This window comes from Hemitrygon akajei, chromosome 15 (genome assembly GCF_048418815.1).
Source record: "Hemitrygon akajei chromosome 15, sHemAka1.3, whole genome shotgun sequence".
Lineage (NCBI taxonomy): Eukaryota > Metazoa > Chordata > Chondrichthyes > Myliobatiformes > Dasyatidae > Hemitrygon > Hemitrygon akajei.
The window spans coordinates 37,906,482-37,932,735 of NC_133138.1; the positions used below are offsets into that span (position 1 = coordinate 37,906,482).

Here is a 26,254-nt window from a genome sequence, read left to right on the forward strand (position 1 = left end):
TCTTTCTCTAACCCTCATGATTTTATACACTTCTGTAAGGTAGCCCCTTAACTTCCTACCTTCCAAAGAGATTAACGTAGACAAGTGTGAGGTGTTGCACTTTGGGACGACAAACCAGACCTGTGATGAGCGCTAGGGCACTGAGGAGTGCAGTAGAACAGAGGGATCTGGGAATACAGATCCTTAATTCCTTGAAAGTGGTGTCACGGTGATAAAAATGTTTGGAACGTTGGCCTATATAAATCAAAGTATTGAGTACAGGATTTGAGGTGTTATGTTGAAGTTGCATAAGACTTTGGTGAAGCACAGTTTGCAGTATTGGCTGCAGTTCTGGTCACCTATCTACAGGAAAGATTTCAATAAGATTGGAAGATTGTAGAGTGTATTGTTTGATGACTTTGACTTCAATGAAATGTTGCAGATTTTTGAAGAACATAGAACAGTACAGCACAGGAAAAAACCCGCCAGCCCACGATGTTGAAGCTTTTCAGAATATCCATAGGTCTTTTCCTGTGTCCACACAGCAGTCTCTCAGTGTGGTGGAGCTCAGAATAATGTGTCTGCTTCAGGAGTCTGTTATCAGCCTTATGAGTAGAGATGACCTGCTCTGTTTTTTACCTGTGGATTTGGAAGAATGAATGAAAGAGAGTGGAGAGTTCTCTCTGCTGTTTTCTGGTACTTTGTAAATAGACTAAGTCTCCGCAGTATGCAGGAGGGCAAGGGGAGTATTGGAGGGCATAGGATTCATGTTGGGGCTGTGGGGAGCATTTAGAGGAGGTGTGCGAGCTAAGTTTTTTCCCCCCTTAAATGTGCTGCCAGGAGCAAGTTCAAAAATGCTGTTTTAGAGCCTTTCAGACAATCTGCTGAATATGCAGTGAATGGAGAGAGATAGGGATCATGAGCAGGCAGATTGAATTTAATTTGGCATCACAGTCAGCGCAGGTACCATGGGCCAGAGTGTTATACATCACTGCTGTCCAGCAAACCACAGCTTTGTGTTGAGTTTGAAATCTTCATCTTGAAACATCTCTTCCAGACAGTCGAAAGCTTTGTTGGAAAACTTAAACTAGAATGGCGAATTTCACTGTTTTGTTTTCCTTCCCTGAGAGCCGACTCTGGAGATGTGAGACCTGGCCCAAGTTTTCCATTATCTCATTGATGCCAGGTTTTTGGGAGGGGGGGTTGAGGGCAGGACCTTTCATTTTGTGAATGGTAAGCACAAAGCCTGTCTTTCTGAAATGCTTCATTGAAGTAGTGGGCAGTGATTTGGAGCTTGGCCCCCAAATGCAGTAGAGTTTTCCGTGTCACCCATAGCTGGATTCTGCTGTTTCTGGTAACCGTGGTTCTGCAGTGAAACCAATATAGATTGATCAGCTTTTGCAGCAGGTCAGCATAATACTTTAGCACCAAAATCCGCCTTCAATCCCTGCCATTGTATGGAAGGAGTTTGTACATTCTGCATGTTACCTTCAGGTCTTCAGTATCCTCAGGTATTCCAAAGATTTACAGGTTAGTGTCACAATTGTGAGCATGCCACATTGCTGCTGGAAGCATAACACTTGTGGACTGTCCTTAACATTATTTCAGTCTATTGGTAGTTGACGCAACTGACACATTTCACTGTATGTTTCAACATACCTGTGACAAATAAAGCCCAATCTTTAATCTTAAAATCTTCGTTGGAGGTGTTTATAAGTTGATCATTGCTCATTGCCTTATGGCAGGGGTTCCCAACTTTTTTTATGTCATGGATCCCTACCATTAACCAAGGGGTCCGTGGACCCCGGGTTGGGAACCCCTGCCTCGAAGAGTCTTCCTACAAACAGATGAAGCACTGGAGGGACTTTGGGTCACACAACATTTATAGTTGACATTTCCTGCTGAGGCGCTTCATCTGGATGCTGTTGCATCCAGTGAGTCTCTCCAGCATTTTGTCTGTTGCTTCATATTCCAGCAGCTGCAGTCTCTGGTCTCCCACAGACAGCGATGGAATATTGAGCTGGTGGTTTCAATATGTTGGCCAAGAGTTAATTATTAGTTTGGAGACATATCTGCAGTGAATTCACAAAACCTGTGGTATTAGTCAGAATAGATGGAAGAACAATTTTGTTTAGGAATATAGGCTTCTTAGAACATAGAACATTATACAGGCCCTGTTCTACAGCACGGTACAGGCCTTTCAGCCTACAATGTTGTGCTGGCCTTATAATCACTCCCAAGATAAATCTAGCTCTTTCCTCCCACTTAACTTCCATATTTCTATCATGTACGTACCTCTCTACGGATTTCTTAAATGCTGCTAATGTATCTGCCACGATGACCAACCCCGGTGGGGTATTCCACACCCATGACCCTTTACGTTTAAAAAAATCTCAAGACACATGAAACATAAGATATGGAAGAAAAATTAGGCTGTTTCACCCACCATTCCATCATGGCTGATCTACTATCCCTCTCAACCCCATTAGCACTGCCTTCTCCTCGTAACCTTTGGCTCCCTTACTAATCAAGAACCTCTCAACCTCCACTTTAAATATACCCAATGAGTTTGCTTCCACAGCTGTCCATGGCAATGAATTCCACAGATTCACCACCCTCTGGCTAAGGAGATTCCTCCTCATCTCCATTCTATAGGGATCTCCTATTCTGAGGCTGGCCCTCTGGTTCTAAACTCCCTCAACTATGGAAAACATCTGCACTCTTATCTTGGCCTTTCAATACTTGATAGGCTTCAGTAAGATTCCTTCCCCCCCCCCCCCCCCCCCCACCCCAACAAATTAACTCCAGTGAGTGCAGGCCGAGATCCATCAAACCTTCCTCGTATGTTAACCCTTTCAGTCCTGGGATCACTCTTGTGAGCCACCTCTACTCTCCAATGCGTTTTGCCTGTGACATCCCACCCCATCCCCCCATCTTTTTTTTAATTGCCTTAATATAAAATATTGAGGTAATTTTTTGGCTTTGATAATGCTAGAGGAATTACTTCCAGGAAATGATATTTCCCTTGAACGGGGCAGGTAGTTAAAATGAAATTGGAGCTGAATGTGGAAAAATGATTTCATATCTTAGTCATCCAGCCACGTCCTGTTTACAGAGGAGCTGCAGCCAAGTGCCTGCAATTATTATGACTTTGCATTGATTCAGAGAAAAGGGATCCTGATTCATTACTTCTCAACTCAATTAAAAGCTGAGCTGCTGTTCCCGAAAAGACTTTGTTCTGCAGATTGTCATTCGGTCTGCGTCATTGCCTCTTAACTGCTTAGCTTTTATTTCCTGGGTAAGGATTGCTGTAGGGCTTGTGTCAGCTGTTCTTGCAGTGTATTGATATAGATTTTCCAGAGTTAGGGATGTGTTGTGCCCAGAAATTGAAACAGATTTAATGATTCCACTCACTGAAACTGCAAAGGTGAGTGGAATCTATATTGCAGAATCTTGTAGCAATGAGGCTATTCCACCCATCTTTGCACTTTGAAGGGGCTACTTACCTAATTCTCATATAACCATATAACAATTACAGTACAGAAACAGGCCACGTTGGCCCTTCTAGTCTGTGTCGAATGCTTACTCTCACCTTGTCCCACCGACCTGCACTCAGCCCATAACCCTCCATTCCTTTCCTGTCCATATACCTATCCAATTTTTTTTTAAATGACAATACCAAACCTGCCTCTACCACTTTTGCTGGAAGCTCGTAACACACAGCTACTACTCGCTGAGTAAAGAAGTTTCCCCTTGTGTTACCCCTAAACTTTTGCCCCCTAAGTTTCACCTCATGTCCTCTTGTTTGAATCTCCCCTACTTTCAATGGAAAAAGCCTATCCACGTCAACTCTATCTATCCCCCTCATAATTTTAAATACCTCTATCAAGTCCCCCCTCAACCTTCTACGCTCCAAAGAATAAAGACCTAACTTGTTCAACTTAGGTGCTGAAACCCAGGTAACATTCTAGTAAATCTTCTGTGTACTCTCTCTATTTTGTTGACATCTTTCCTATAATTCGGTGACCAGAACTGTACACAATACTCCAAATTCGGCCTTACCAATGCCTTGTACAATTTTAACATTACACCCCTACTCCTATATTCAATGCTCTGATTTATAAATGCCAGCATATCAAAAGCTTTCTTCACCACCCTATCCACATGAGATTCCACCTTCAGGGAACTATGCACCATTATTCCTAGATCACGCTGTTCTACTGCATTCTTCAGTGCCCTACCATTTACCATGTATGTCCTGTTTGGATTATTCCTACCAAAATGTAGCACCTCACACTTATCAGCATTAAACTCCATCTGCCATCGTTCAGCCCACTCTTCTAACTGGCCTAAATCTCTCTGCAAGCTTTGAAAACCTACTTCATTATCCGCAACACCACCTATCTTAGTATCATCTGCATACTTACTAATCCAATTTACCACCCCATCCAGATCATAAATGTATATGACAAACAACATTGGACCCAGTACAGATCCCTGAGGCACACCACTAGTCACCAGCCTCCAACCTGACAAACAATTATCCACCTCTACTCTCTGGCATCTCCCATCCAGCCACTGTTGAATCCATTTTACTACTTCAATATTAATATCTAACAATTGAACCTTCCTAACTAACCTTCCGTGTGGAACCTTGTCAAAGGCCTTACTGAAGTCCATATAGACAACATCCTCTGCTTTACCCTCGTCAACTTTCCTAGTAACCTCTTCAAAAACATTTAATAAGATTTGTCAAACATGCCCTGTAGATTTTCTCTAATACTCATTATAGGATGTGGAAACTTTAGAGGGTGCAGAGGAGATTTTTCAGGATGCTGCATGGTTTCGAGAGCATGTCTTATGAAGACAGGCTGAGCAGGTTAGGACTTTCGTCTCAGGAGCAAAAGAGGATCAGAGATGATTTGATAGAGGTGTGCAAGATGATAAGAGGGAAAGATAGAGTGGATAGCCAGAGAGGTTATTTTCACAGGGTGAAAATGGCTAATATGAGGGTGTATAATATTAAGGTGATTAGAGAGAAGTATATGAGTGAAGTTGGAGGCAAGTTTTTTGTTTACACAGAGTGGTGGGTGCATGAAACATGCTGCAGGGTGGTCGTAAAGGCAGATACATTCGGGACGTATAGGAATCTCCTAAATAAGTATATAGGTAATAGAAGAATGGAGGACTATGTTGGTGGGAAGGGTTAGATTGATCTTGGAGTAAGTTAAAGGGCCAGTACAGCATTGTGGGCTGAAGGACCTGTACTGTGCTGTAATGTTTTAAGTTCATGTTCTATTTCCATGATTTCCCTTTTGAACATCATTGAAACTGTATCCTTTTGCGCATTCCAGATCATAACATCTTAGAATTTATAAAATTTCTCATCTTCCCTCCAGTTCCTTTTGCTAATTGTCTTAAATCTGGGGTCTTTTTGTTTTTTAAAAAAAACCCTCTTACTTTTCAGTGGAAATAATTTCCCTGTTTTTTTTTTCATTTAAAATTGTCAATACATTTCTGTCAATTTTTTCCTTCAACATTCCCTGCTTAATTCCATTTCAATTTCTGTTGAACTGGAATCCCTTGCACTTAGTGTCTTTTGTAGTAAATGCAGGCTATCTTTTCAAGGTCTTGATAACCTTCCAATGATAAGGTGTCCAGAACTGGCACAATACTCTTGTTGATGCCTCCCAATGATTGATCAAAGGTTTCACATATCTTGCTTTAGTATTCTGTGCCTCTGTTTATAAAGCTCAGGATGACTCATGCCTTTGCAATAGATGATTTACTTCTGTCTCATATTGGATTCTGAAGTTTGTAATCCAAGGTTCTTTTGGAAGTCGGGAAAGAGGCACAAAACTTGTTGCTTCACGATTGTTTTATTAAGTGCTAATAGAGCAAAAATAACTGGGAAACGGACAGTACCAGAAGCAGAAGCTCATAGCAGAAGGCCGAACAGAGACTAAAAAATGGCGGTGCCTCATGGTCATCTCTTTTTATACACATGGATAAGAAAAACATGCCACTCAAACTGTAGATAAGAGCCAGCCATCTGGGAAGCTCCTATTCAAATAAAGCAGCACCAGAGAAGCTTCCAGAGCTTTCCAGAATCACTCAAGTGTAACGACTAGGGGGACAAACAGAACAACTGTGTATATATGCTGTGACCACTAGGAAACATACTAAACTGTTTCATGTTTATACAAAATTACTTAAAGTACAAGCAGTCAATTCATTTTCTCTCTGGAAATTGTCCTGCTCCCATTTTCCTTTGTTCCTTTTGAAAGTATACCATTTGTATGTAGGTATACCCAGTTCTTCTAAGATGCTTGTCATACATTCGCTAAATTTCATCCACCATTTCTCTGCCAATTTTATCCCCTTGCTAACACCCTTGCTTATCTTGGCACATCAGCTCATTCGCCAGAACTCTCAGAGGATAAGTTGATGGTTCACTGTAATAGCCAGGATTTGTGTCTTACTTGAAACCACCTGTGGCACTGATTGCCTTGGGGTGTTTACCAGAGCAGGTTCTAAATTAAATGTTTATGTCTAAAGCTTTTCAGGAGATTGTCTGGTTAGTAGGTACGCCAACTGTGTGCACAGCTTGATGACTTGCTGAAGAGTGCAGAAATATTTTTTTAGCATTTTACTACATAGCAAAGAAGATTGGAACAGTCTAACACTTTCTAGAAGCCAGTCAAGCACTGGGGAACCAAACATAATGATCAAATTTATGATATGAATCAGAATCAGGTTTATTATCATTGACACGATCAGTGTGAAATTTGTTGTTTTACAACACATCAATAAATAAAAATGTGAAAAATTTTGTCGCAAAGTTGCCAAAGTGGATGCTCTTGAAGGGGAAACTAAATATCTACACGAGGAAGAAAGGAATTTAAAAACATCTTTTGTTCAATACAGCAAGGAAGTGACTTGTGTGGAGCATAAACTTCTTGTGTGCTGAATGTTCTCAGACAGATTCACAGTAATTTCTGGAGCTGATGACTCATTGGTTACTTGGGTCAGTGGCATGGTTAAGATCCTTTGTCTCACTCCAGTGCTGGGTAAATGAGCAGAGTATGTGGGGGGGGGGGAGTGTGTGTGTGTGTGTGTGTGTGTATTTATCTCAAAATATACAGTTAAAGGTGTCGTTCATGTTAAGTCATATCAGCGAGAATTTTGCTGGACAGCCTGCAAGTCTTGTCATGCCTCCGATGCCAATGCAGCATGTCCACAACTCACTAACCCTAACCTATATTTCTTTAGCATGTGGCAGGGAACTGGAGGAAATTCACAGGGAGAGTGTGTAAATTGCTCACAGGCAGTGGTGGGATTTGAACCCTGATCAGCTGAAGGGCTATACCTGTGCTCTACTGTTCTGTGTTCATTGGATGCACACTTTTCTTGTGATTTTTTTTTTTATCAAGATGGCACTAGCTAGATGGAATTGATAGATGCCAAGAACTTGCCAGAATAACAGCTTTGGAAGCTGAACAAAGGACTTCCAGTATAAGGCTGCCATTTGTCCCATTATATCCATGAAATACAACAATGGACTTTCCAGCCTTTCATTCATTGCCTTGCAGTTTATTGGTCACACATCATCCAGGGACTTGTTAAATCTGGAGACAATTTCTGCTTCCAAAACCCTTTTGACCAGTGTGTTCTAGTCCTCACAAATCATTAAGTGTTTCCTCAAATAAGTTTTCCTCTTTGTTCACTGAAATCTGTACTGGCTATTTACTTATTGCTCTTGTAAGCCAGTCAGCAACATCATGCACCAAGTTGTATGATGTAAATAATTGTGGTCTATGACCAAGATTGTACTTGGCAATTTTTTCTATAGAAGTGGTTTGCCATTATCTTCTTCTGGGCAATGTCTTTGCAAGAAGGTGGCCCCAGCCATTATTAATACTCTTCAGAGATTGTCTGCTTGGCATCAGTCGTCGCATAACCAGGACATGTGATATGCACCAGCTGTTCATACGATCATCTACCACCAGCTCCCATGGTTTCACCTGACTCTGATCAGGGGCTAAGCAGATGCTATACCTTGCCCAAGGGTGACCTGCAGGCTCGCAGAGGGAAGGAGCGCCTTACACCTCCTTTTGTAGAGATGTATCTCCACACTGCTATCCACTCTAAAGCCAATAAGTAATTTTATTTTCTTTATTGAGGCTCCTTGTAATCTTACACAACCAAAGTTAAATCTCTCATCAGCCTCTTCCAACCAAAGAAAATCCCAGCCTCAAGATTCTTTCCTTTTTGCTAATTCTTTACCACTGGCAACATCTTCACAACTTTCCCTCGACTGCTTTTACACATTCCCTCAGTGTGTTGATCACAAATGTGAACAGAATTCTAGCTGTGGCTAAACTAATTTTTTATACATTTAATATGATGTCTCTGCTCTGTTAAGCTTACTGATAAAGGCAGGTATCCTGTATGCTTCCTTAATCACCATGCATGTCAATACTCCTGCTTTCAGTGAATGAAAAGACAAGTGGCTGCAGATGCTGGAATCTGGAGCACCAGACAGTCTGCTGAAAATGGTGACAGAAAATCCTGATGCAGGGTTTCGACCCAAAACGTCAACTATTCCTTCCCCCCCAAGAGACGCCATTTGACCCACTGTGTTTTCTCCAACATATTATTTATTGCCCCCGGTGAATGAAACTGCACTAACCAGTCAATGGTCACATTGTGATGCCTCTGCTAGTTGGCTGGCTGTATCTGATTTGTTTTTAATATACATTGAGATGGGAATTTATTAATTTTTATGTAAAATTATCAAGTAATTATTACACACAATGGCTGCTTTATTTGGTACCTTCTGTACTTAATAAAGTGATCACTGAGTGTATTTCGGTATGTTCATGGTTTTCTGATTACTGTAACCCATCCACTTCAAGGTTCGACGTGTGTTCAGAGATGCTCCTCTGCATGCCACTATTGTAACGTGATATTTGAGATGCTGTTACCCTCCTGTTAGCTTGAACCAGTCTGGTCTTTGACCTCTTTCATTAACAAGGCATTTCACCCAGAGAACTGCTTCTCACTGGATTTTTGTTTTCACATTTTTTTTTGTAAACTATAGTGATTGTTGTGCATGAAAATCCCAGGATATCAGCAGTTTCTGAGATACGCAAACCACCCCATCTGACATCAACAATCATTCCACGGTCAAAGTCACTTGGATCACATTTCTTCCCCCTTTTACGGTTTGGTCTGAACAACAACTAAACCTCTTGACCATGTGTTCATGTCATTGCGTTGGCTGTTACATGATTGGCTGATTGTATATTTGCATTAATGAGCAGGTGTACCTAATAAAATGGCTACTCAGCAGATGTATAATTATAAATGCTTGAAGCTAATTGGATTTTTACGTCAGTTCAGTAATTACATTGTCATTATACCTGATACACGTTCTTCATTTCAGACCAGTTTAATGAACTGAATTTAAATTGCTTTGATGTCTTGGTGGGTTTCAATCTTGTCACCGGAGTAACTGCAAGCATTAGGATACTGATGATGAAGGGTCTCTGCCTGAAATATTGACTGTTTATTAAACTCCATAGATGCTGCCTGACTTCCAGTTCCTCCAGCATTTTGTGTGTGTTAATCGGGATGTTTGCGTAGTAACACAAGCACAGTTCCCATATCAGACTTTGGGGGGAGAAAAAGGGATTGAAGATTAAAAACTGAAAGTTTCTGTTTGTTTCTAGGCCTCATTATTACAAGCTTTTAGATGAATGTGTGTCTCAAGTAGTCCTGCAGAAAAATGGAGCTGATCCAGACTTCAAGTGCAGAAAATTTACTCTGGATGTGGACCATTTAATAGGTAAATACAAGTTCAGATTTTTCCTGTGATTTATTTTGCCTGTACAGCAGGTTTGCAAAGATAATTAAGTTTCGGCGCTTTGAAGACCTCACTGTTGATGTGGTCACGTATACAAATGAAAGTGTTCCTTTCATCTTGTATTTGGCCTAGTATTAGAACTGCACCGTGACAAATTGAAAGAACCTAAAATCACTTTGATGGATTTATTTTTTCAGACAACATGGTTGACAAAACCAAAGTGCAGATCAGCGAAACCAAAGCTGCAGAACTGGAGAAAAAGGTAATTCAGCTGGGGGAAAGATATATAATCTAGTTTTGAAGGTAAAATGCAATTTTATATAGACTGTGATGGACAAGTCCATTCACAGCCGATGACGTGGATGTCAATGGTTCAAACCTTTCATAACAAGTCTGTCAGAATTTTCAACTAACTGCTAGGTGATAGTTTTATATAAAGATGTCTACATTTAATAGTTTAATAAAAAGGTTACTTGTAACATTGGGACGGAAATAGAATGGGATGTTTTTAGTAAAAAACATAATTTAGCTCTCAGTGCCAACATGCTTGCGACTCACCTCGAAATTTCATTGTGAAAGTGATTATGGTCTATAACTTCTACACAAATTTCCCACATTTTATCCCTTCAAAAATAAAAAAGATATTTATTTTATTTAGAGGTACAGGGTGGAAAATACCTTTTCGACTCAACATGCTGTTCTGCCCAGCAACCCACCTTTTTAACCCTAGCCTAATCACAGCACAATTTATAATGACCATTTAACCTGCTAACTGGTACTTTTGTGGAATGTGCGAGGAAACTGGAGCATCTGGAGGAAACCCATGCATTTCACGACAGGGTGTACAAACTCCTTACACATGGTGATGGAGTTAAAACCCAAGCTCCAAGGCCCCAAGCTGTAATAGCGTCATGCTAAATGCTATGCTACTGTGGTGCCCCATTGAATTGATGGTTATTGACAATTTAAAAAAAAATTTAAACTAAACTCAAAATATGTGAGCTACTTGGTTGGTCAGGCAGCCTGCATGCTGAGTTAAAGGGATGATGTTTTGTATCCATGACCTCTTGCTAAAGCTTCCTACAATGAAAATCTGATAATTCTTTTAGTCTGTAGGTTTTTAGATCTCATTCACTCGGTGGGTGGTAGAGTAATAGGCCTGCTGTCTTACAGCCAATTATCTTAAGTAATATCCTCTCTATAAGTGGAAATAGTGCCTTCCTGTTCACCTCTGACCCTGACATCTTTGGTTCTTTGCTGGTCACCTTTTGTGGTTGCTGACCCTTCAGTCATTGGTTCCTAATTGTTTATTGTTCCGGAATTGTTTAGAATTATTTTTGCCAAATCTCTTTATCCTTCTGGAGTCAATGGAGAATAAGCCAGGGATCTCAAGCCTTTCTAATTAACTCTGATCTTTCATTCTGGACCCATTCTGAATTTTAAAAAGAGGTCTTTTCTATGCCCACTACAAAGCATTCTGTCTTAAATTTTAAAAGCCCGGAATTAGACACTCCATTGTAGCCCAAGTCACAGTGGTCTCTGGAGGCTTTAACATAACCCATGAGCTATCTGGGAGCACTATCAGTAACAGCAGAGCAAAAAAGAAATAGATGACTCTCTCCTCTCTACACTAATACATGTATTATCTCTTCTCTCATGCATGCTCATTAGCTCACTTTTAGCATCTTTGAAAGGTAATCCTGCACTAATTCTAAGTCTTTTATTTTTTCCTATTAGTTACTCTGTGATTCTATCACTCACCTACACCCTAGGGCAATTTCTCATGGCCATCTAACCTGCCAATTTGTATGTATGTAGGATGTAAAAGGAGGGCACTACAGTAGCATAGCAGTTAGCGCAACACTATTACACGTCAGGGCTTCGGAGTTCAATCCTGGCATTCTCTGTAAGAAAGTTTTGTATGTCCTTCATGTGCTCTTGGGTTTACTCCGGGTACTTCGGTTTTCTCCCACAATCCAAAGATGTGCCCATTTGTAGGTTAATTGGTCATTGTAAATTGCCCTGTGACTAGGCTGGGATTAAATATCAGTGGGTTGCTGGGCAGCATGGCTCAGTGGTCTGAAAGGGCCCGTACCACATTGTATCTCAATAAATAAAATTGGGGAACCCTAAATGATGACAGGGAGAATGTGTGAACTCCATACTGACAGCAGTGGACAACAAGATTGAACCCCACTCATATATCTGTGAAGCAACTGTTTTGCTAGTTGTGTCACTGTGCTGCTCTCTTCTATAAGAATTTTATTTTTCAAAGAGTCAGAGTTGGATAGTATGAAACAGGCCCTTTGGCCCATCGTCTATGCCGACCAAGATACCTAACTGAGCCAGCCCTATTTATCTGCAGTTGGCCCACGTCTCGAAATATTTCCTCTCCATTGAAATGTCTTTTAAAAGTTGTAAGCATAATCTATGCTCCTTTCTATTTTATCTACCTTTATAATGTCATGTAGAGGATAAAAAAAATCCATTCTCTCCTAATAACGCAAGCTGGTATCATCTTTCCTATACCTAAGTGACCAGAATTGTGCACAATATTCCATAAGACCACAAGACATAGATGCAGAATTAGGCCTTTTAGCCCATTGAGTCTGCTCAAACTCAAAGGGGTAGCCATGGGCACCCGCGTGGGTCCCAGCTATACATTCCTTCTTGTTGGCAATGTGGAACAGTCCATGTTTCAAGCCTCCCTGATAATGATCCCCAACTTTTTCTGCACCCATCTGAGCTCCTCAATTTCATCAACTTTGCCTCCAACTTGCCCTTAAATTCTCCTGGCCCATTTCTGACCCCTCTCATCTGTTTCTCGATCTCTCTGTCTCTATCCCTGGAGACAAATTTGCTCACCACAAGTCTGTTTTCTGTTCATTAGCCAGTTTTGTCTACATGTTTCCGGTGACCTTTTATTTTCATGAGTTTTAATATTGATCACACTATATGATGCTTTTAATAGTCCTTTTGCCCTTTTAACAAATAGCACTATCTGACAGCAACAATTATTCCACGGTCAAAGTCAGTTACATCATACTTCTTCCCCATTCTGATGTTTGGTCTGAACAACAACTGAACCTCATGACTATGTCTGCATGCTTTTATGCATTAAATTGCTGCTACATGATTGACTGATTAGATATTTGCATTAAGGAGCAAGTTTACAGATGTACCTAGTAAAGTGGCCACTGAATGTATGTTGTCACTTATTTTAATTGATAGTTGTTCGATTGGCCACTATTTTCTGCAGCAGTTTTGCAATATTTCCTTGTGCTTTAGCTATATCTAAGGAAAATTGATTCTGCTCAGGATCATTGCTGTTGTTTGCTGTATTTTCTGCTTTTTCCCCTGCTCAGGAAACACTGATGCAGCCTCAGCAGTACCGTAATTTATGTTACGGTTATCCTGTCCTCTAAATAGAGCGACAAGATATGAAAGCAGACATCGCCATTAGAATTAAAACAGCATGAGATGTGAGCATTATTGAATGTGTGATCTAGAGAAATTGGCCAAAATCTAAATGTCAACTCGAGAATTATTTATGTGAATTGCCTTAATTGAATTGGGTATACTTGAATTGACCTCATTGGAATGATATAGTAAAATGATGTGACTGCTACTAGAGTGGCTAACATCATAATTAACAGCTTTGCTGCATATTTTGAGGAAAATATGTAATGAACCAAAGTAAATCAGAATGGATAATAACACATTTACATTGTCATGTTTTCATTAATAAAAAATTTGTACCAGCTAAGTTTTTATTAAAATTCCCAAACGCTTTTAATGCTGATGTATCTTTCTTTTCCCGTCTTTTTTGTTTCTCCCTCCCTTTTGCACTATTTATTTTTGTAATCTTGTAATTTTTATGTTGTGCAACAAATTTCACGACATACAGTATGTCATGAATAAATCTGATTTTGTCTCATCTTTTTATTTTCCACTCACATCTTTAGTTGGTACTGTTCTATAATTTGCATCTCTTGAACACCTATTCTCTGACAGCTTGTCATAAAGTCATAAAACACTACACACAGAAGCAGGCCTTTTAGCCCATCTAGTCCATACCGAACTGTTGTTCTGTTCAGTCCTATTGCCCTGCTCTTGGACCATAGCCCACCATATCCCTCCTCTCCATGTACTTATCCAAACTCATCTTAAATGTTGAAATCAAATGCACATCCACCACTTCTGCTGGCAGCTCATTCCACACTCTCACCGCATCTTGATTTCCAAGATGAGGAATATTTTCCCAGCTCATTTACTTTCTCAGTTTATTTTCCCCTTCCTTGATAAACTCAGAGTCCTGTTCCATCCATACCACCTGGGTTCTGATGTTCTAAAATGAGAGTCTCTGTTCAGTGGAGTGCTTCAGTACAGTCTAGTCTATTTGCTCTTCCCATGATCTGGTACCTTGGATAGTTGTTAACCACCATTTTATCCTGTTCTTTACTGTTTTTATGGCCCAAGGATGCTGTGTCTTATTATAAATTTTGGTCCTGGCTCATGCCCTCAAACAGTTTGGATGAAAACTCCAACTTTCCTGGCCTGTGACAGTCACTACATTTCTGTTTTCCGTAGAGCTGTATTGAACATGCACATGTCAACAGGAATGAACAATTATGCCTGCATTATCCCATAATAGTGACCAGTAGAACAGACATACTTTCATTTTAATACCCATTAAATCATCGTTCTTCTTTTTCATCACTGCTCCTTAATGGCCCTTAATCATTTAACTACTTGAAAATCATAATTAAAATGATAAATTTTTCTGCTACCTAATCTGTATATGCATTCAGTGGCCACTTTATTTGGTACATCCTGTACCTAATAGAGTGGCCTCTGTGTACATGTCCTTATGTTTCCGCTGTAACCTATCCACATCACGGTTCAATGTGTTGTGTGTGCAGGGATGCTCTTCTGCACACCAATATTGTTACATGAAGTTATTTGAGTTACTGTTCCTTTCCTATCAGCTTCAGCCAGTTTGGCATTTCTCCTCTGACCTCTCTCATTAACAAGACATCTTCACCCACAGAAATGTTGCTCTCTGGATGTTTTTTGTTTCACACACCATTCACTGTAAACTCTGGAGACTGCCGTGCATGAAAATCCCAGATCAGCAGCTGGAGGTACTCAATCACCCGAATGGCACCAACAATCATTCCAGTCAAAGTCACTTAGATCACATTTCTTCTCCCCATTCTGATGTTTATTCTTCACAACAACTGAACCTCTTGAACCATGTCTGCATGCTTTTCTGCATTGAGTTTCTGCCACATGATTGGCTGATAAGATATTTGCATTAATGAGCAGGTGTGCCTAATAAAGTGGCCATTGAGTGTTTTTGCAATTATTTTTTCCAACAGCTTGATTCGGAGCTGACCACTCGACATGAACTTCAAGTGGAAATTAGGAAGAAGGAGAGTGATTTTGAATCAAAACTGTCAGAACTTCAAACAAAACTGCAGATTCTGGAAACTGATAAAACCGAGGTGGAAACTGGTAACAAGAAACTGCTGAGCGAAATTAATAAGCTGAAAGATGAGGTAATTCACTTAATATAGTGCACAGCATGCTCTTTGTAAACTCTTCTGAGTGCTGCAATAGTGTGCCTGCTTTCCAGTTCTCAGTGGTTGGATCACAGGCATCTGAAAAGGAAAATGATTTGTTCGGATAGAATTACAGAAGTACTAATTAGTGAGTGTCCTGTGCTCCTGATGCAGCCTCCTCTACGTTGGTGAGACCGGGCATAAACTGGGGGGAGGCCGCTTTGTCAGGCATCTATGCTCCATCCACCAATAGGGGAGCTTCCTGCTGGCCAAACATTTTAATTCCCATTCCCGTTCTGACATGTTGGTCCATGGCCTCTTGTGCCACAATGAGGTCACCCTCAGGGTGGGTGAGGTGTACCTTATATTCCATCTGGGTAGGCTCCAAATTAATGGCATTAATACTGATTTCTCCTATCAGTTTAAAAAAACTTTTCCCTCCCCATCCCCTCTTCTTCTATTCCCCACTCTGGCCTTTTACCTCTTCACACTTGCTCATCACCTCCTTCTGAGTTCCACCCCACCTTCACCTATGGTCCACTCTCCGTTCCTATCAGGTTTCTTCCTCTCCGGCCCTTTACCTTTCCTACCCACCTGGCTTCACCTATCAGCTTCTGGCTATCCTCTTTCCCCACCTTATTCTAGCATTTTCCCACTTCCTTTCCAGTCCTGAAGAAGGATCAGTCACGGCCCAAGACGTCAACTGTTTATTCATTTCCATGGACGCTGCATGACCTGCTGAGTCCCATCAGTATTTTGTGTGTTTCTTTAGAGAAGTACTGTACTTGGCTATTTTGGGAAATGCAGGAAGATGGGTCAGACGAGATAATTGATTGAAACAGGATATGTGATGGTAAAATAAAAAGTACTTTTTGTAGAAATCTGTATTACATTTTAGCTCACTCAGAAAAAGACATGTAAATTGTTGCTTTTAAGATGTTATTCAATAGATTCTTATCAGAAGTTAAAGAACATCTCAGCACTGAAACAGGCACTTCAGTCCGTGTCAAGCTATTAATCTGACTAGTCCTGTCAACCTACACCTGGACCAGAGCTGACCATACCCGTTTCATCCATGTACCTATCCAAATTTATCTTAAATGTTGTAATAAAACCCGTACCCACCACTTCTGCTGGCAACTCATTCCACACTCACCACCCTCTGAATGAAGTAATTCCCTCTCATCTTCCCGTAAGCATTTCACCTTTCACCTTTAACCCATGACTTCTAGTCCTAGTGTCCCCCAACCTCAGGTAAGGTTATTAAGATTATGAAGCAAATTGAATGAATGTCAGGAAATCTGTCACAATCAAATTAAATGACAGATCAAGTTTAAATATCTGAATGGGTTAGTCCTGTTTCTATCAATATAACTGGCTCAATGCACTGTCTAACTGATTGATTTGTAGAAGCAGTATGCAAGACAAGCTTTTCACTGCATCTTGGTTAATGTGACAATAATAAACCAATATCAAAATTATTAGTGGATGATAAGATATAAGCACATTTGTAAAAATAATCTCATTTTGGAGGCAATAAATAGCCTGAAAACTTACTCCATTTGTGACTATACAGTTATTAGATCATTAAGTTTAGCTTTAAAGCTGATTTAAGAACTCTCTCACTGGCTATAATATTTATTCAGAAAGGCATAAGTGGTGTGACCTCCAAAAATGGTTTCTGCATTCAAGCCAATTGTTTCTTTGTTGAGGAAAATGGCTAATCCATTACAAATGTCCTTTTCCTCAGTTAGTGAAGTTGTTCTTTATCTATCAAGCCGCCCATCCACCTCTCTGCTCATAAATCTTTTGTGGTTTTCACATATTAACATCTGCTATTCATGGGTTGTCAAGGTTAGCAGTCTATTTCAGAGTATACACACAGAGTGCTGGAGGGTCAGGCAGTTGAATAAATGGATGACCTTTCAGGACAATCCCTTCATCAGGACATTCAATTTTAATTTAGTTTAATTTTGTATATATGTATTTTTATTGTAATCTATAGTATTTTTACATATTGCACCATGGTGGTGATGCAAAACAACACATTTAAAGTCGTTTATCAGTGATATTAAAGGTAATTTTGACACATCGACTGTTTATAGCCCTCCATAGATGTTGCCTGACCTGCTGAGTTCTTCCAACATATTGTGTGTTACTTCAGCTTCTGCAGAATCTTTTCTGTTTAGAAATAAGTTGTATCACTATTTCAATTGATTTGCTATCAAATCCAGCAACAAATGGCCTGATTCTGCTCCTGAATTTTATGGCCTTATGGAAGATTGCTGAAAACTGAGGGCCAGGGTTCAGTTAATAACCTGCAGCTGTATCCATCATCAATGTGGTATTCCCAAACTACCAGATTTCCTGTTCTCTGCTATCTTCTGCACAGGCACTTAGAAGGGGTACCATCACAACATGGTGGTTAGCACAACACTATTATTGCTTGGGGCGTCGAAGTACAATTCTGACGCTGTAGGTATGGAGTTGGTATGTCCTCCACATGAACGTGTAGACTTCCTCTTGGTGTGCCACTTTCCTCCCCCCGGTCCAAAGATGCACCAGTTAGTAGTTTAATTAGTTATTGTAAATTGTCCTGCGGTTAGGCTAAGGTTAAAATAAGTGAGTTGCTGGGCAGTGTGGCTTGTTAGGTTGGAAGGGCCTGTTCTATGCTGTATCTCTAAATAAAACTAAAATAAACAAATTACACATTTACTATTTCCGTCAGCTGCCATTTCTTTTCTCTGCCACCACCCCCCCCCACCCCCCCACCACCCACTTTGTAATTTAGTGGTTACAGTTCAGTTATAACATTGGTCCTCAGCGGTTTGATATCTGGATTATGTCTCCTTTGGAAACTACTTGTTAATTGTAGTGAACTTGGCAATGCTCCACATGAACCATAGTGGTGGTTGCCTGCACTATCACTGTGATGCTAGACTAGATGGAATTGGCTTATCATTGGCACATGTACTGAAGTGCAGTGGAAAAACTTAGCTTTGCACACAATCTGGAGAGATTTCAAGACGTTAATACATAATATAGTATAAGCGAAAATGAATAACTGAATTCAATTCTGAATTCAGAATATAATGTTACAGAGAGTTAGTCACAGATAAAGTACATTGCTGATGGGCAATAAGGTGCAAGGGTTAAAATGAGAAAGCTGCTGAGATGAAAAGTTCATTTTAATGTACAACAGGTTCATTCCTGTGTCTTATTACTGTGTCCTTGAGCCTGCTGGTGTGTATTTTCAAGCTTTTGAATCTTCTGCCTGATGGAAGGGTGGAGAAGAGGATGTCTGGTGAGAGGGGATCTTTCATTATGTTGGCTGCTTTCTGAGGCAGCAGGAAGAGTAGACAGAAGTACTGATTTCAGCTGTGAACATGAGGCAGCAGTTGTCTTTGCCACCACTGTAAGACCATAAGACTCAGGAGCAGAATTAGACCATTTGGCCCATTGGGTCTGCTCCACCATTCAATCATGGCTGATCATTTTGCCCTCCTCATCCCCACTCCCTGGCCTTCTCCCTGTAACCTTTAATGCAGTGTTCAATCAAGAACGTATCAAGCTCTGCCTTAAATACACCCAACAAGCTGACCTCCACAGCTACCTGTGGTAATAAATTCGATAAATTCACCATCCTCTGGCCAAAGAAATTTCTCCGTATCTCTGTTTTAAATGGACGCTCCTCTATCCTGAGGATGTGCCCTCTTGTCCTAGACTCCCCCCACCGTGGGAAACATCCTTTCCACATTCGAAAGGTCTCATTGAGTTGGCCTCTCATTCTTCTAAATTGCAACGAGTACAGAACCATCAAACGTTCCTTGTACGATAATCCTTTCATTTTCGGAATCATCCTTGTGAACCTCCTCTGAGCCCTCTCCAATGCCAGCATACCTTTTCTTTGATGAAAAGCCCAAGACTATTCTCAATAATCAAGATGAGGCCTCACCAGTCCCTCAGGGCTATGTACTGAGACCCCTCCTTTACTCCCTGTGTATACCCATGACTGTACCGCCACCCAGAGCTCCAGTCTGCTAATTAAATTTGCTGACGACACTACATTGATTGGCCTAGTCTCAAACAATAACGAGGTGGCCTACAGGGAAGAATCTCTCTGACACATTGGAATCTAGAAAACAGCTTCTTCCGCAATGTCCGCAATGTTACAAAAACAAAGGAGCTGGTTGTGGATTACAGGAGGAATGGTGACAGGCAAACCCCTATTGACATCAATGGATCTGGGGTTCAGAGGGTAAACACCATCAAGTTCCTCGGCGTAAACATCACCGAGGACCTCAGTGGTCTGTACACACCAGCTGTGTGGTGAAAGGCACAACAACGCCTCTTTCACCTCAGAAGGTTGAGGAAGTTTGGTATGGGCCCCCAAATCCTAAGAACTTTCTACAGGGGCACAAATGAGACCATCCTGACTTGTTGCATCACTGCCTGGTGTGGGAACTCTACCTGCCTTAATCACAGGACTCTACAGAGAGAGGGGCAGACAGCCCAGCGCATCTGTAGATGTGAACTTCCCGTGATTCAGGACAGTTACCAGGGCAGGTGTGTTAAAAGGGCCCGAAGGATCATTGGGGAACCAAACCATCCCAAACGCAATCTATTCCAGCTGCTACCATCCGGGAAATGGTACTGTAGCATAAAAGCCAGGACCAACAGGCTCTCGGACAACTTCTTCCACCAAGCCATCAGACTGATGAACTTGCGCTGACTTGAATGTACTCTATATTACATTGACTGTTCAATTTATTATAAATTACTATGCAAATTGTACATTTAGACAGAAACGTTAAGATTTTTACTCCTCGTACATGAAGGATGTAAGAAGTAAAGTCAGTTCACTTCAATATAAAGCCTCAGCGTCACGTCCCTACTCTTGTATTTTAGAACACTTGAAATGAACACTAACATTGCACTTGCCATGCTCACGACCAACTCAACCTGCAGTTTAACCGTGCCGAGTTGAGCGCTGTGACAGTATGCGCCAGACAAGAATGGCGGACTGTCTGGTGTGACAAGCTATGAAAATGAATTACCTTTAGGGTATTCTGCATAAGGATTCCCAAGACCCTTTGCATCTCAGATTTTTGGATTCTCTGCCTATTTAGAAAATAGTCTGCATATTTATTTCTTCTACCAAAGCACATGACCATGCATTTTCCAGCATTGTATTTCATTTGCCTCTTTCTTGCCCATTTTCCTAATCTATCTTGCCCTTCTGCAGCCTGCCAATTTCCACAGTACTACTTGCCCCTCCACCAATTTTTGTATCATCTGCAAATGTGACAACAAAGCCATTTGTTCTGTCATTTAAATCACTGATATACTACATCATAAGAAGTGATCTCAACACCGACCTCTGCAGAACACCACTAGTCACTGGAAACTAACCAGAAAAGGATTATTTTATTCCTACTCGCTGCCTCTTACCAGTCAGCCAATGCTCTAACCATGCCAGTAATTTTTCTGTAAAACGGTGGGCTCATACCTTAGTAAGCAGCCTCACATGTGGCACCTTGTCAAAGGCCTTCTGAAAGTCTAAATATACAACATACACTGCATCCTCTTTATCTGTCCTCCTTGTAATCTCCTCAATTAATTCCAACTGGTTCCTCAGGCAAGATTTTGCCTTAAGGAAACCCTGCTGACTTTGTCCTATCCTGTCGTGTGTCACTAAGTATTCCATAACCTTATCCTTAACAATCGGCTGTAACACCTTCCCAGCCACAAGTCAGACTAAATGGTCTATAACTTCCTTTCTGTTGATCATTTGTAATACACCACAATCTCTGCCACTACCTCTTTCAGGACTCTAGGGTGCAGTTCATCTGGGCTGGGCGACTTATGGACCCTCAGTTCTATTTTTGAGTAACTTCTCTCTTGTAGCAGTAACTGCATGCACTTCTCTTCCCTCACACCCTTCAATCCCTAACACACTGCTAGAGTCTTCAACAGTGAAGACTGATGCAAAATACTCATTTAGTTTATCTGCCATCTCTTTGTCCCTTCTTATTATTTCTCCGGCCTCATTTTCTAGAGGTCCTGTATCCGCTTTTATCTCTTTTGTTTCCTACATACTTGAAAAAACTTTTACTGTCCACTTTGATATTGTTTGCTAGTTTGCTTTCATTTTTCATCTTCTGCCTCCTAGTAATTCTTTTGGTTACTTTCTGTAGGTCTTTAAAAGCTTCTCAATCCTCTATCTTCATGCTTATTTTTGCTTTGTTGTATGCCCCCTCATTTGCTTTTGCATTAACTTTGATTGCTTTTGTCAGTCACTGTTGTACAGTTTTGCCATTTGAGTATTTCTTTGTTTTTGGAATACATCTGTGTTTCCTCATTTTTCCCAGAAATGCATGCCATTGTTTCTCTGCTGTCATCCCTGCAAGCATCTCCTTCCAATTTACTTTGGCCGACTCCTCTCTTGTACCACTGTAATTTTCTTTATTCTACTGAAATATTGCCACATCAGACTTTTCCTTATCAAATTTTAAGTTGAACTCAATTCATATTTTGATCACTGGCTCCTTAGGGTTCTTTTATCTTGAGCTCCCTAATCGCCTCTGGTTCATTACGTAGCACCTAATCCAGTGTAGCTGATTCCCAAGTAGGCTCAATGACAAACTGCTCTAAAAAGTCATCTCATGGGCATTCAACAAACTCGCTCTCTTGAGATCCACTACCAGCCTAATTTTCCCAATCAACCTGCATGTTAAAACCTCCCATGACTATCATAGCATTGTCCTTTTGACATGTCTATTCTATTTCCTGTTGTAATGTGGTCCATGTTCCAGCTGCTGTTGGGAGGCCTGTATATAACCCTTGCAGTTTCTTAACTCCCACAAGGATTCAACATCTTCCGATCCTATGTCACATCTTTTGTGATTTGATGCCATTCTTTACCAGTAGAGCCACGCCATCCCCTCTGCCTACTTTCCTATCCCTCTGATACAACGTGTAACCTTGGACATCCAGCTCCCAACTGCATCCATCCTTCTGCCACGATTCAGTGATGGCTACAACATCATACCCGACAGTCTATAATAGCGCAACAAGATCATCCACCTTATTTCTAATATTTCCTGCAAGTATTGCTGTCAGTATATAGATTCCAAATTTTATGTAACTCTCCTTGCCATCAACATGTAGAGAAATTCGATTCCTTAAACATACTTTGGTTTAGCAAGAAGACATTTCTGTAGACATTGCTCTCATATTACTAATCTACTTGTGGAAAATTGTCTGGAAGCTTACTGTGTAGCTTTATAGGTTGATTAACATATAGCTAGCCTGAGTTTCTGCAAGACAGCATTCTTTTCAAAGCTTTATTAAAGATTCGGTATTAATAATTCTGTGAAATTGCAGTCATGTGCCTTTTACAGATGTCAATTAACACCATGTATGATAACGTCACACAGCAGAGGTTTTGTTCTTTTTTATGGGTTTGGTTTTAATTTCCTATTTGCTTTGACTGACAATCGCAAGCCATTTTCATTCTGTAGCTTACTTCTCTCAGCAGATTCCCTCTGCCTTTCTTAATGTTTTCTTCTTGAGAGGAGGATTAGCTATGTTAATCTTGACAAAGCAACTGCTTCATTTCAATTTATAAATTATGCTGCATTTTCAACCTTAAAGATAATCTTCCATTCTGCCCATTATCAGTCCTCACACAGATTGTTGCTTGATTTTTTTTTAGTTTTCAATATTGTTTTAAAATTTATCAGGCGGTCTGAGGAATTAGAGGGGAATTCATTTATGTCTTTCATTTGGCAATTGTGAGGATGCAAGACAGAAAGTCTGTCTTCTCTCAAGTTTCCTACCACTGAAGTGTGAATTGACAACAGAAGGTCACATATTAATTGGCACTTACAAATTCATATGATTAGCCAGAGATCATAGGATTTAAGGGAAAGTAGTGTTTAATTGTACAATGTTACGGGCAAAGTTTACAATCCAGATCCAGTGGGTATAGGAATATCTGAATAAAAAGCTGTTGTGTTGAAGAATGGCTCATGGGTCAGTATTACACAAGGTCAGAGTTTAGATTAGGAGAGGTTGAAAGACTGTTCCCCATGATGTGCCACAGAACCTGTACAGTCAACAGCTTCATTTGTGCATCTGAGTCTACTTGCCCTCTTTTGTCTGCTCCAGTACAATGAGATTATGGCTGATCTAATTGGAATTTTAGCTCTGCATTCCTATACACCCCTTATAATCATTTACTTCCTTTAGTATTGAGAGCTCATCATGTCCAATCCACCCAGCCCAGCCCAACACACAAACCATCCTCCCCTCAGTGACATTGTCGACACTTCCCACTGCACCTGGAGAGAAGCCAACATGAGCAAGGACCCATCCCCAGTCATTCTCCTGCTCCCTCCCATCAGAAGATAAAACCAGATTTAAAGACAACTTCTATCTCACTGTCATCAGATTCTTCATGGATTTCTCTGACATTAAAAGATGAAGTCTTGATCTTCCAATTTACTTTGTCAAAGACCTTGCACTTTCTCTTCCCACACTGCACATACTCAAAGGTTTCAAAGGTAAATTTAATCTCAGAGAAACATATACAATATGCATCCTTAAATGCTTTTTCTTTGCAACCATCCACGAAAACAGGGGAGTGCTCCCAAAGAATGAATGCCAGTTAAATGTTAGAACCCCAAAGTCCCCCCCAAGCTCCCCTCACTCCCGTGCGTAAACAGCAGCAAGCAACAATCCCACCGGCAAAAAAAAGCATCAGCACCCGCCACCAAGCTCTCAAGCATGATCAAGGCAACAGCAAAGACACAGATGTGCAGTACTCCAAAGACTACACTGTTCACCCGGCATTCGACATACCACAGGCTTGTTTTCTCTCCCTAATAGGGGACAAAGAGGTGTCTCTGTTTCACAGCGAGAGGGGAGACATAACAAACAACTCACTAGTTTATGCTGTTAAAATTCCATTGCGTCACTTTTTCTGAGGTCTCGGGTTTCTGGGCACAGAGATCTCTGGGCAGCTCTTCCATCTCCCACGACACACTGGTCTTCTGCTTGGACACTGACCTTCAATCCCCCCGCCCTCCACCCCTCATCTCCAGAGTCACGGAAACTCAGTCCTTCGAAGGCAAGCGGAGCTCTTAGGCCGAGCCCTTACTGTGCTGAACAACAGCCAGTTGTGAAACCCCAAGAGCAGATCCCATTCCCACAGAGAACTGTAGTGAGTGTGTAACTCCAGATCGGGTCTTCAAAAGAACCCTGAAAGGGAAAAATAGAGGTATTAAAGATGGAAATAGAGCTCTTTCTGAAGATGCAAGCTGTTAGGCACCATTAACCCTGCGCCTGTTTTTTTATATTTTACATTCTACTTTTTCCACTACCTTGATATAATTACATATGGCAAGAGTCTGGGGAAAACTGTGATCCCAAACCTCCCATCTTATGGCTTTGCCCACTCATGGGGAAGGTGTCAGGAATAAGCCCCGAGGGAAAAATCCAGAGTTGGAGTTCCTAAGGTAGTCCTGTTTTGAGTTCAACGCTGACTGGCAACTCCTGTGATGCTGCTGGGGCCAAACAGCATCCATCCCTGCCATTCTTTTGGGTTTATCAGATGCTTGGAGGGGTGGGGGGGGGGGGCACTTGCTACAGTGGCAACTGCTTGGTCTCTATATTGTACAGTTAGACAGTGAGAATGCAATATCCATGGTCAGCCCTGACCAATGGAGGCCTTGCAATAGGTCTGTCTGGGTGGTAGTCAAAGCAGATGCTTGGCACATAATAGACTAATAAGGATTTATCTTCTTTTGGACATTATTTCAAGGACTTTGCTTCCACTACTCATTGTGAAGTAAGTTTCAAAATTCACCACCCTTTGAAAGAGGGTAAAATAAAATTGCCCTGTGTATTTTCAGCAGTGGTCTTATAGTTCTGGATTTGAAAAAAGAGGAAACTCACACTCCACATTATCAACACGAAATTCCGCAGTTACTTGAAATCCAGAGCAACGCACACAAAATACAGGTCTCAGTTTGAAATATCAACTGTTTATTCCACTCCATAGGTGTTGCCTGATCTGCTGAGTTCCTCCAGCATTTTGTGTATTACTCTCTCCAAGTTCATCCCATTAAGACCCCTCAGGAGTCTTAATATTTCAATCAATGTCTCCTTCATCCATCTAGCTCCAGGCCAGCCCATCCTCATTCGATAACCAATCCAGATACCAGTACAGTAAACCTTTGTACTGCATCCAATGGATCTGTAAGTAAGAAGACTTACATAGTGCATTAGTGTCATCTCAGCAAATAATGAAAGCACAGCCTCACTATTCTCTTTAATTCCCCAAGCAAAAATTGGTGTACTATAGTCACATGTACATTGAAAAGCTTTATTTGGCATCCTGTCCAGACAAATTCAAGAGATTCTGCTGATGCTGGAAATCCAGAGCAACACATACAAAATGTTGGAGGAGCTCATCAGGTCAGGCAATGAATAGAGATGGTGTTTTGGGCCAAGGTCCTTCATCAGGACTGGAAAGTAAGGGGAAAGGAACCAGAAGGAGAAGTTGTGGGCAAAGGGGAGAAGTAAAATCTAGAAGGTTATAGGGGAATCCATATGAGGGAGAAGGTTGATGAGTGAGGCAGGGGAATGAAATGAGAAGTTGGGAGCTGATAGGTGCAAAAGGTAAGTGGTTTAAGAAGGAGGCATCTGATAGAGGTGAGTGGACCATGAGAGGAGGGACAGCAGAGGGAGGTGATAGGCAGGTGAGGAGAAGAGCTAAGGTGAGATTGGAGCAGGAATGGAAGGAAAGGGAAGGGAGGGGGAGAAATTGATGTTCATG

At 41.0% G+C, this 26,254-nt stretch overlaps 1 protein-coding gene across 1 annotated transcript in view; it reads left to right on the forward strand.

Moving 5' to 3' along the window:
• The window catches only part of LOC140739252 (protein diaphanous homolog 1-like), a 238,589-nt gene that overhangs the window by 177,876 nt on the left and 34,459 nt on the right, over positions 1 to 26,254 (forward strand). Inside the window, exons 13-15 of the mRNA XM_073067393.1 lie at positions 9,714 to 9,829; positions 10,045 to 10,109; positions 15,229 to 15,408. Coding sequence (XP_072923494.1) covers positions 9,714 to 9,829; positions 10,045 to 10,109; positions 15,229 to 15,408 — 361 coding nt within the window. The remainder of the gene's footprint in view (positions 1 to 9,713; positions 9,830 to 10,044; positions 10,110 to 15,228; positions 15,409 to 26,254) is intronic.